Genomic DNA, 12,207 nt, shown 5'->3' with positions numbered 1-12,207 from the left:
AAAAGCCAAAACAATTTTGAAAAAGAAGAACAAAGTTGGAGGACTCACACTTCCTGGTTTCAAACTTACTACAAAGACAAAGCAACAGGGATCAAAATAGTGTGGTACTGTCATGAGGATGGATATACAGACTAATGGAATAGAACTGAGAGTCTAGAAATAAGTCCATACATCTAATAGCCAATTGATTTTTGACAAGGGTGCCAAGACCATTTAATGAGGAAAGAATAGTTTAAGGAATGGTGCTGGGACAGCTGGATAGCCACTTGGGACTCCTACCTCACTTCATTCCTTAGACGGCTGAATAATATTCCATCATATGGATAGACCACATTTGGTGATCCATTCATCTGCTGATGGACACTGGGTTGTTTCCACCTTTTGGCTACTGTGAATCATGCGGCTGTGACCATTCGTGTACAAGTGTCTGTCTGAGTCTGCTTTCAATTCCTTCGGGCATATACCTAGGAGTATAAATGCTGGGTAATATGGTGATTCTATTTAACTTTTTGAGGAACTAGCAAATGTTTTCTATGAGAAGCTACAACATTTTACATTTCCAGAGCGTAGTACATGAGGGTTCCAATTTTTTTTTTTTTTGAGAAATGTCTGTTCAAGTCTTTTGCCCATTTTTCACTTGCATCATTTGTTTTGTTGATGCTGAGTTGTAGGAGTTATTTATGTATTTTGGATATTAATCCCTCATCAGATATGATTTGCAAACATTCTCGCCCCTTCTGTGGGTTGTCTTTTTACTTTCTTGATGGTGTCTTTTGATGCAAAGAAGTTTTTTTTTTTTTTTAAAGATTCCATTTATTTATTTGACAGAGAGAGACACAGCGAGAGAGGGAACACAAGCAGGGGGAGTGGGAGAATGAGAAGCAGGCTCCCCGCTGAGCAGGGAGCCAGATGCAGGGCTCGATCCCAGAACCCCGGGATCATGACCTGAGTCGAAGGCAGATGCTTAGCGACTGAGCCACCCAGGTGCCCCTGATGCACAGAGGTTTTTAATTTGGTTAAAGTACAATCTCTCTTTTCTTTTGTTGCCTGTGCTTTCAGCCTTTTCAATCTTGGGGCGCCTGGGTGGCTCAGTCGTTAAGCGTCTGCCTTCAGCTCAGGTCATGATCCCAGGGTCCTGGGATCGAGCCCCACATCGGGTTCCCTGCTCCATGGGAAGCCTGCTTCTCCCTCTCCCACTCCCCCTGCTTATGTTCCCTCTATTGCTCTCTCTCTGTGTCAAATAGATAAATAAAATCTTAAAAAAAAAAAAAAATCCGTGATTTATAAAGGTGCCCCAGGAAATGCCTCACTGGTGATCCCTGAAGGGTGTGAGAGCTGCCACCCAAGACGCCCATCCCAGCACGCAGCTGCGGTGGGAAGGTGGCATCCTCACTCCTGGCTGTTGCCTCCAGATCACACCTCTCCCCTCCCTGCTCAGAGCATCAGCCCCTTTGAGGAGGAGGGTGTCATCTGACTAAACCACACTCTACTTCTTACTGAAGCCTCTGCTGCTTCCTGTTCCCTCCTGCATTCACTGGAGCGCTTCATCCTCTAAACCTCAGCCTTGCCAACAACTGTGGTGGCCAGAATCTCAGCCCCAAACACCTCACTCTTGACCCCCACACCTCTCTGTTTAGCTCCTTCCCTCTTGCATCCACCTCCCCCAGTAATTCTTTGACCCCCATCTAGACGCCTGATCCATTGGCCCTAAGGCTCTTTCACTACCCATCACCCCATCGTGAGCCTCGCCGGCTTCCTCCGCCTGCTCAGAGCCCATGGCCCTTCACTGCTTTGACTCCTTTAACTTACTTGCATTGCAAATCCTCAGCCCTGGTCCCACCAAGCTCCCTGCCTACCCTGCACCTACACCTGAGGAGCAGAACTTGGCTGGAGAAAAACTCTCCCCTGGGTGGACCAGTCTCCGATTCTCTGTGAGGTCCCCTGGCCACCGCCTTGCCATCCACCCACGTTCCCGTGTCAGTTTGTCCCACACCTTTCTGGGACAGCACTTTGAAACCTCTTCCCAACCCTGCAATGGACAGCGGCCTTTCTCCCTTCCTCACTGAGGCTGGCAACTCCTGATCTGGTCTCCCTGGGCTGCTCCGTGCGCACCCTGACCTTGAACAAGTCCACAGACTGACTGGGCATCCATTTCCCCTTCTGGGAAACAGGAACATCACAGGACTTATAACTTCGTTATGAGGATTAAATGGGGTATTACAGGTAAAGTGCTGAGAACAGTACTTGGTATATAGCAAGAGCTTAGTAAATGTTAGCAGTTCTCAACGCCTGTTACAGAGGAAGAACCTGACACTCAAGAGAAGCCATACCAGGTTCAAGCCAGGTTCGGGGCGAGGCCGCCGGACGCCTCAACGGGGCTCTTTCTATCATGGATGCAGTCCTCACGGCCCCAGCCCCTACTCTCTCGACTTCCTGGAAGTCGAACATCGGCATTCCACCTGAGCTCATCTCCCAATCCGGAGCCACCAGGCTCACAGCCTGGAAAACCCGAGTCCCTGACCGTAATTTACTTGCTCCATGACATGGGGCAAACATCTTCACTGTGGCTGAGCCTCAGGTTCCTCCTCTGGAAACAGGAAGGGCATGAAGGCTCAATAAGCGGCTGTGGGTGACGTGCTGGCCTCGGGGCTGTGGCACGTGCCACGTCTGTGAAGGAGAGGTTTCGGACCGCAGGAGGCACTGTCTGTGCCCTTACAGATGCCCTCAGTCTTTCCATAGTCCAAGTGCAAAATTCCGTAAAAGGCTGCCTCCCTTCTGAGATGCCGAGGCACCTGCAGACAGCCCCAGCCCCGCTTCCGTGGCGGGAAGGGGCTTGTGTCACCTCGTGCGTGGCTGATGGCCCCGTCGTGTCTTCCCACGGCGCACGTAGCAACTGCTGCCGGAGGCATCCTCTTCTTCTTCACCTACCTCCCATACCTGTACCTCACGTTCAGCTACCCCCAGAGGACCCACTTCCAAAAGGTGGCCTTCTGTCTGCTCTCGAACGTCGCCATGGCACTGGGAGTCCGATTAATCTCCGCATTTGAGATAAAAGGTGAGCCCTCCCTCTCCCCAGGGAAGCGGCCTTGAAGCTCGGCCACCGTGGGGGACGGCCCAGGCTGACCTGTGTTTCTGGGCGGCCCTCGCTGGCGGCTTCCTTCAGCCTTGGGAGCGTTTGCAATACCCTGGCAACTGCGGTGGGTTGTAGGACGGGGTCCACACCACACAGCTCACGGTGTGGTTTGGGAGCAAACTAAAGCATATTAATGACTTAGGAAATTATACGCCGATGTAGTTGCTTAGATAGAAAAGACACAGATTCACAGTTGGATTCAATGAACGCACTTAGACCTTTACAGATAATGGAGAGCGATTCACATTCGCCGTGTTCCACGCGCACGGACTTGGGGTCGGCCTCGGGGCCTGTCCAGCGGTGCTGGTCTGCTTTCCTCACAAGTACTCCCCCACGTGCTCGTCTGTCTTACGTTCCTGAGGTGGAAGAATTGCTCTGAATGCCGACGATCACCGAAGATGGCGGCTAACACACCCAAACCGAGGGCCTGCTGGGCTCCGTAGGCTTCCTGGGTGAAACCGTCCCCCATCTCAGCAGCACTAGGACTAAGATGGCCGGCTGTGGACACTGTAGCAAGCGTCTCTGCGGCATCCTCGCAGCTCTGGTTCTAGATGCTACGGCTTGGTTTAGCGGCAGAAGGCAGGAACAGGGGTTCTAAGTTGGATCTAGTTTGTGCGTCCTCTTACTGCAACTGGGATAATTTCCAATGATCTGGTCAGAGGCAGGTCAGAGGCATCTATCTACCAATTAACTTTTGTTAAATTGGGATGGTCTCAATGGGTTAAGGGTGCTTAAGATATAATAAAGGGTGTGAAGCTGACCAGAATTTATTGCAGGTGAGGGGTTTTCCTTAACAAAGCATTGATGAGACCACACTTTACACATAAGCATGGGGGAAAAGTAGAATTAAAAAGGTATCTCTGATTCCTCATATGTTAGGGAATGAATAGGGGAACTTTATGGAGCCTATCTGTTGAAAGCTGAGGAGCTTCGCTTCGTTCCCCCGCTGAGATTCTCTTGGGGAGAGAATGAAACAAGACTAGGGCTACAGTGCAGTCCTGACTTGGGAGTTATGGGTTAAAGCGGCCCACCTGAGCGGGGGGCTGATGGCCCCGGCCTTCATGCCTCTGCCTCCTGCCATCACTAGGTGTGCACCCCCAAGAAAGGGCGTGACCAGGCTGACTGACGGCTGGAAGCCCTTGACTATGGCCCTGGCCAGCAACTGAGAGCCGGCTTTCTTGAAGGGCAGCAGGGAGTCTATCCCTGCGTCCATATCCCAACCCCTCATAAATGAGAGGGCCTTGGGGAAGGTGCCGTGGTGCCGACCACATCGTGGAAGAAAACCCAAGGGGAAAATTGCCCCCAAGAACCTGTCAGAGGCTGGTTCTCTGGCGGAGCTACAGCCCAGGGTCACCCTGTGAGGGCCGTCCAGGGACCCTGGAGCGGGAACGTGATTTCGGGTGGTCCTGGGACGACAGAGCCCCCACTCAGGTGCCTGGCAGAAGCACTTTCATCCCCGTCATGGCGAATCCTCCCAGACGGGTTCTCAAGAGCAAAACACAACATGGTAAAAAGCAATTAAAAACATAAGGAAATAAACCGCCATGGATGAGAGCCAACAGAAACAGATTCACAAAGTCCTCACGTTTTTGGAATTACCAAAGCTCAGATTATAAGACAATAATGCTCAGTATATGTTTTTCTATAAAGACATTGTTTGAATGTATTGTCTGGGTTAACGGTGGCGTTGAAACCGCCAAGGGAGAGTTATGGCCTGGAAGTAGGTTAGAAGAAGAAACCATGGGGGAGGCAGCAAAGAGGATCAAAAAGATGTTAAAATGTGCAAGAAAGTTGAGAAAGCATTCAGAGAAGAGTGAGGAGGGCTTTACCCCCATTTAAGCAGAGGTCCCGCAGGAAAAGAGAGAAGGGGGCAGAAGAAATCTTCTGAAGAGACGGAGCCCAGATCTGTCCCCAAACCGGATTTCAGGAAACCCAGCAAATCCCAGACAAGAGTAAGAAGAAGAAATCTACACTGGACACATCAGCGTAAGAGTGAGCACAGCAGATGGCAAGAGGAAAATCTTGTAAGAAGCCTGAGGCACAGAAAGACAAACTGCTTTTCAACAAGAGCCTGAAGACAGTGGTTCATACTAAGAGAGATACCTTTAGGTTTTTTTTTTTTTAACAGGTGGAATTAAAATACATAAGAGGGTTTTTTTTGGGGGTGGGGTAACATCAGAACCCAAAGGGCGTAAATACTTTCCGGAAGGAGAGGAAAGGTAATTAACTTTAGACTTTGCTACGTGAAGCAGACCCGGTAATTCAGTACTGAGCCCTCCGGAAGGCTAGAAGCAGTGTGTAACTTTCAAACGTAATAGAGAAAGGAATAAGCAAAAGATTGGCTGAGTCCGAAAGCAGCGGAAAGGAGAGAGAACTTCGGTGCTATGCCCACCTCCACTGCAGGGAGGCTGAGAAGTCGGGGAGCAGGACGGGCACAGCTGACTCAGAACAATCTCGAGGAAACGGATGGGGGGCAGGGCCAGCCCGCTAGACTCCTCCCGCAGCACTGTGCTCCCCAACATAATTAGATAAGCTGTGGGAGGAAGTGACAGCTAACCCCTACCCCATCCAAACTCAGCAGGTTTTTGTTTTTGATGGAAACTGATGAGCTGGTTCTCAAATTTAAAGGCATGTACAGAGGACCAAGAACGGCAAAAACCCCTTGAGGAAGAACAAGATGGAAAGACTTGTTTTCCAGGATATGACGATCTACCATAAAACAGTAGTCGTTAAGATTGACAAAAAGATCGATAGAACAGAAAAGAAAGGCCACAGCAGGCACAAAGGCCCGACGTGATGCTGCAGAGCCATGGGGCCAGTGAGTGGTGCTGGCGCACCTGAAGAACCTGCTGGGGAAGGTGAATCAGACTCCAATTCACAGCGCACACCGAAACTCTCTAAAGCTTTCGGAGATGATACAGAAGAGTGCACGGCTGTCCTCAAAGTGGGAAAGATTTCTTATTAAGCAAGACGCAAAAATAACCGGCCACAAAGACAGATACATTTGACATTAAGACGGCCACAGACAGAATGAAGGGAAGCTGCTGAGGGAGACACACTGAGCCCACGAAAGGCTTGTGTCCAGAATATTTGAAGAAGTCACACACATCAGTTAAACGTTAGAATTTGTGGTAAAGCGTGGGGGAGGGAAGACTTGAATAGGCACTTTGCAGACAGGAGCCGATGAGAGCCAACAAGTCGGGAGACAATGAAGGGACACGGGTTACGGGTTACGGGTTACGGGCTCAGGGAGAACCCCGACAGGCTGGAGGAAACTCAGCGAGAGATAGACTCTCTCAAAGAAACACAAGCTGGGGCGCCTGGGTGGCTCAGTTGGTTAAGCGACTGCCTTTGGCTCAGGTCATGATCCTGGAGTCCCAGGATCGAGTCCTGCATCGGGCTCCCTGCTCAGCAGGGAGTCTGCTTCTCCCTCTGACCCTCCCCCCTCTCATGCTCTCTCTCTATCTCATTCTCTCTCTCAAATAAATAAATAAAATCTTAAAAAAAAAAAAAAGAAAGAAACACAAGCTGACAGACTTGATGGGGAGGAAACATTACAAGAAATGTTGAGATCTTTAGGCAAAAAGAATACCAAACCGAAGCTTGGGTCTACATGAGGCAATGAAGAGCACCAGAAATGGAAAATACTTTGTTTTTTGTGGGGTCTTTTTGTTTGTTTGTTTTTTGGGGTTTTTTTTTTTCTGAAATAGGACTGAGTGTCTAAAGCAAAAGTGGGAGGAGCCTTATAGCGTTTAGAGCTCCTGCAGAAGTGAGATGTAGGACCATAGCAGGGGTGGGGAAGGATTGGGAAGATGCGTGGACGGTCCTCACACAACATCGTTTGATGACATAATCGTTTGATGACATATTATTTACATAATAATGTAAAAGACAAATAATGTAAACCGTACAACACTGAAAAAAAATTTTTAGAGGTATAAATAATAAATCAACAGTGGAAATAAAATGGAATCATGAAAACATTCTCCATGAATGCAAGAAAAGGGAGAAAAGAGGAAGAAAAAGAAAGAAAAGTTTGGAACAAATAGTCATGAGCTGGTAGATTTTAATCCCAAGCAGGAGTAAGTCACACGAAATGTGAACGGTGTAGACAGACCAGTTACAGAGAGGCTGTCAGAATGGATAAGAGGCAAAAGCCAGCCAGATGTTGCCTGCAAACATCCAGCCAGGGGTGGGGTGGGGAGGGGGCGTGTACTCTGGGGGCTTCTGGGGCGACTGACCCCTGGGGGCTGATCACGCGGATATTTCCCTTGGATTGCCTGTTAAAGCTCCATTTTATACATTCTTCAGCATGCACATTCGCAGTAAATACCTAAGTTAACCGGCAATCACGTGTCTGTCGAGGGCGGAAAGGAGCCTTGCCCCTTTGCCATCTGCACCCTGCAGATCCGCACTGAGTGAGGATGGACCTGACTCTCGGGAACCAAGTGTGCCCTGCGTCCACCACAGCCTCGGGACCCATCCTGAGTCATGCGAGATCTGATTGTTAGCGGCAGCGAATGGCGACGCTCTAGGCTGGCACGTAGACACCTGTCACGGGAATGGGATCCCCGCGGGTCTCCTGGCCCCTGACCCCCCACAGCAGCATCAGCTTCTCCCCCCCCAGCCAGAGGGTGTTGGAAACGCAGGCTCCCTCGGCCCCCCCGAACACACGTAATCGGAACGAAATCCCCAGGCGCTCCGCAAGCACATTCGAGTTTGAGGAGCAGCGATCTAGCCCATCTGGGTGCTTGCCCGCACTCGAACCTCACCTGCGGTGTTGCTGGTTCCTGCCACCGCGAGCCTGCCGGGTGGCAGCAGATGCTCAGTATCTCGGATGTGAGATGAGAAGCTTCATCACACTGGCACTGAGATTTGACACTTGGCATCACATAGACTACTTACCTCCCTTGGCGTCCTGGAACTGGTCCCAAGCCCCTCCTCTGCACCTTCCCATATTCTGGGAGGAAGTGCACATGACACCCTAGGGCGGATGGTGAATGAACAATACTGGGACGCTCACTGGCTTGCGGGACAGCCCAGAACCCACACAGGGGGAGTGTGAACGCGAGCTTGTAGGCTAAGGAAGTGCTGAGCTCACTTGGAGGGAGAATTAGCTCAGCGAGAAGAGGGGCATCAGGTGCGGAAGCGTGGAGAAGGGTCTTGGTGACCAGACTCCTCCTTCTTGGTGCCAATGAAATCACTAGCACTTTCGGCAATCCTGAAAATGGCTTATCTCATGGCAGAAACTCACGACTCTCGCTTTCCCCTTCCCTGTGCATTGCGTTCTTCCCCTGACACCCCGGACACCAACAGTCCAGTCTTGCCAGGGGCCTGGTCACCAGTGGTTTGAGGGGGGAGTTGTGCCTTCCGTGTGGTGACCTTGTCCTTCCTTTGGCTCAGGCACAGGCATGCGGTGGAAGAATATCGGCAGCGTGAGGGGGGAGTTTAACTTCTCCCAGGTGCTGCTGCTGCTTCTGCTGGACTCCGTCCTGTACAGCGTGGTGGCCTGGTGCGTGGAGGCCGTGCTCCCGGGGCAGTGCGGTGTACCCAAGCCTTGGTACTTCTTTGTCATGGTGAGTGCCAGCGCTAGTGTTCTATAGACCATGTCAGACCTCTTACAACCCCCCACCCCCAGTACCCTCACCCGTCTCGGTGGCGTCCTGATGGAAATCTCAAACCCCAGGAAACCTAAGCTGGGTTCTCTAACCTGGATTCACCCCAAACCTATCAGCTTGTGGTCACCAAGGGAGCATGACGAACGAGTCTCAGTGTCTCTGACTCTTGCCCCTGGCAGGTGCCCCGTGCAGAGTCCCCACGAGCGTGTCTGCGGTGTCCCGGTGTGTCCACTCCAGCGTCAGTCCCTGCGAGTCCACACAGGACACTCTTTCCCCTCTGGGCTGTCGACGCGGCCCTGATGCTCTCTGAGACCTCTGGGGTGCTGGCAGGGCACGGCCTTCCTTGGCCATCCCAGCAAGTTCTCAGAGTTGCTGTCTCCTTACAAAGTGGAGTCACCTGCAGATGCAATTCTCCCGCAGCCCCACCAGCGGCCCTGTGCCATGGTCTTCGAAGGGGGTGACCCCGTCTGAGGTGCACAGGCATGCACTTGGGGCTCCACGTGGCTTCTGGCTGGCCCTTCCCTGAGTGTCCACCCCAGCATTTCTCCAGGCTCAGCCAGGGAGGCTGTCTGCCGACATGACGGCTTCCCGAGCTCACCGGGAGCCTGGGTGCGGCACGTCCCGTCGCTCGCTCCGTCCTCAGGACCATGAGTTGTAGGCTAAAATGTAGCTTACTGGTAGTGAGTCCATGAGCAAGTTGCTTGACTTCTCTGGGCACCATTAAATGTTTGATACCAGGAAACGGGGTGGGGGGGTTGGCGGGGTGTGGAGAATTTAATTTACCAAACTATTTATCTCCCTGAAGATGACAGTCGATTCACCCGAACACGTTAATGTCAGTTGACTTTCTGTCTAGCCGTCCCACTGGTGCGGGCAGTCTACGCCCCTCACACGGTCAGTGCTGGATGTAGGGGATCCTGACAAAGCTCCAAGAAGCAAGTTCTTTCAGGAAGAGCCTACCAATTTGGTGAAAGGGATTGAAATCCAACATCTCTACAAGGTATCAGCTCACGAACCTCCTTCCAAGAATTTATGAAATAGCGTGTAGAGGCTTCTGTTTTATTCTGACCGTGGTTACAAGGTACATTCCCTGATAGAGGCTTAATTTCCTCCTGTAATGGTATCCTCAAAATAGGAACCTAACATAAAATGTTTCCTGTTTCCTGTCATGCAGTGAAGTGGGGTTGGATGGAGGGTCTGGATGATGTCCCTTGAAACAATCCCCACACCCCCACCATGCCAACACGGCTGCCTGGGGACACCCTGGAACTCAGCCACTTGGTGGCTGACGTTGATCCTCCACGGTTTACACACCCGATCACTCGGTGCTCCGCTTTCAGGGCTGGCTTCCAGATGGGGCATGTTTGTCTGTCACCAGCGTTCGCCAAGCCTTTCCTGCACGCAGAGCCCTGCGGGACTAGGCACTCCCAGGACAGGATGCCTGGATGTCAGCCCTGGGCCTGGCCCGGCCCACAGAGCATCATTTTCTCCTCCTTCAGCACCTTCTGTTCTTCAGATGCGATGAGCCCAAGGAGAGGCGGTGTCCTTGCCACACTCTGTGCCGCCTTCCTCTGCCTGTGGGAGCCCAGGGGGTGGGGGGGGGCGGGGTGTCACATCCTAGCCCAGGGGACTCATGATGCGGGGATATCTCCAGCTCCCTCACGTGCTCTGGTCACGGTAGCAGCCAGGCACGCTTGAGACTTCCACGGGCAGGGATCTCCTTTCTGTTCGCAGAACAGGCTGTCTGCACACACGTGGTTCTGGCACGATTTCTCAGTGGTTTGGCCATGTCATGCAGGGCAAGGTGTGGCTCTAGAAGCAGGAAGACTTCCTGCCAAGCTCTGAGCCCTGCGTCCTTGAGCCCTGGCCTCTGTGGCCCCGGTGCCAGGCAGAACCCCCCAGGGCTGCACCCCCGTCAGACTCCTGGGCAGCCCCAGGCAGCTAAACCCTGAAAGAAGGGCTCCCTGCTGCATTTCCACTTGGATACCCACCGATGGACTGACTTTCATGGGGAACTTGATGTGGGTTGTAGATGCTTTGGGAACGCCACATGCCCATTAGGGAGTCGGTCACACGTTGAATCTTCCACAGGTGTATCACATGGGAAAAAATAAACACAGAGCAGTCAAAGATCTGACCATGAATCTATACCAGGGGCAGATCACCGTCCTCCTGGGACACAATGGAGCCGGCAAAACTACCACGTGCTGCATGCTCACAGGTACCCACGCAGGGCCAGCCCCCTCGAGGAACAGAGCCTTCAACACACCCGGAATGTACTTCCATCTCCCCTCCTTAGAGCTCACTGACGTTTAATATGAAGCACTTGCTGTTTGCTTTTTTACCATCTGTAGAGTGTCTGGTTGTTCACGTGACCCTGTGCCAGGAAGAGGGAATCTTTGGCTCTTCCAGTCTGTGGAAGGAGATCTCACACACTATCGAGGAGCTTGCACACGGCTCTGTGTGTCTCTTCCCACACGGAGTGCCGCAGAGAGAGGGAGACTATCAGACAGACTTCCCGCTGAGCATGGAGCCTGCTGTGGGGCTCGATCCCACGACCCTGAGATCACGACAGGAGCCGAAACCAAGAGCTGAACCCACTGAGCCCCCCAGGCGCCCCGAATCTACTTACATTGATTTAGAGTAAGGAGATGTGTGGGAAAGAAGGCAAAGTCATATCACATGTTTGTACTTCAAAAACCTGAAAACCATCTACTTAGCCACTAGTGTGCGTTGAATAAAGAGCGTATATTCATAACAATGAAATTTTACTAGCCTTCCCAAATTATATAAATTTTGTGGATGTGGAGAAATGGCCTCAATAGACCATTTAGTGAAAAAGCCAGTTAAAAAACCAGAATTTATATTTTCCCGTTTTTGCTAAAAACTTTAACACGTGAGGGGCGCCTGGGTGGCTCAGTTGGTTAAGCGTCTGCCTTCGGCTCAGGTCATGATCCCAGCGTCCTGGGATCGAGCCCCGCATCGGGCTCCCTGCTCAACAGAGAGCCTGCTTCTCCCTCTGCCTGCCGCTCCCGCTGCTTGTGCTCTCTCTCTTTCTGATAAATAAATAAAATCTTAAAAAAAAAAAAAAAAAAAGAATACACAAAGGTACACCAAACAGTGTTACCAGTGGTCATATTTACACGCTGGGACCTGCATCCTTTGTGTGCTTTGCTATACTTTCTTCTTGTAACCTTGTTGCAAATAGACTTAAACGAGGAAGATGAGAATAAAGATGAGAATAAAGGACACTGATGGGCGGGCTGCGAAGCCCCACACATTCCCACAGGCACCCGGCACTGGGTGGAGTCATTCCCAGGGGCTGACTGGGAATCAGAGGTGAATCAGTCATGGGTCTCAGTTCAGAACAGTTAGATGCCCCAAATACCGTTCTCCTGAAACCCATTTCCGTAGTATCGCTTACTGCTTATCGCAGTGCGATTTGTTTCCACGCGC

The 12,207-nt window shown here is 51.5% G+C and overlaps 1 protein-coding gene across 1 annotated transcript in view; it reads left to right on the top strand.

Moving 5' to 3' along the window:
• Positions 1-12,207, top strand: part of LOC116645377 (ATP-binding cassette sub-family A member 17-like) — a gene marked incomplete at its 3' end in the record, with an annotated part of 63,265 nt that overhangs the window by 10,249 nt on the left and 40,809 nt on the right. Inside the window, 4 exon segments of the mRNA XM_032425509.1 lie at positions 2,880-3,055; positions 8,537-8,709; positions 9,608-9,751; positions 10,843-10,972. Coding sequence (XP_032281400.1) covers positions 2,880-3,055; positions 8,537-8,709; positions 9,608-9,751; positions 10,843-10,972 — 623 coding nt within the window.

The sequence above is a fragment of the Phoca vitulina genome, unplaced genomic scaffold (genome assembly GCF_004348235.1).
Source record: "Phoca vitulina isolate PV1807 unplaced genomic scaffold, GSC_HSeal_1.0 scaffold33, whole genome shotgun sequence".
Classification (NCBI taxonomy): domain Eukaryota; kingdom Metazoa; phylum Chordata; class Mammalia; order Carnivora; family Phocidae; genus Phoca; species Phoca vitulina.
This window is presented reverse-complemented; position numbering and strand designations above follow the sequence as displayed.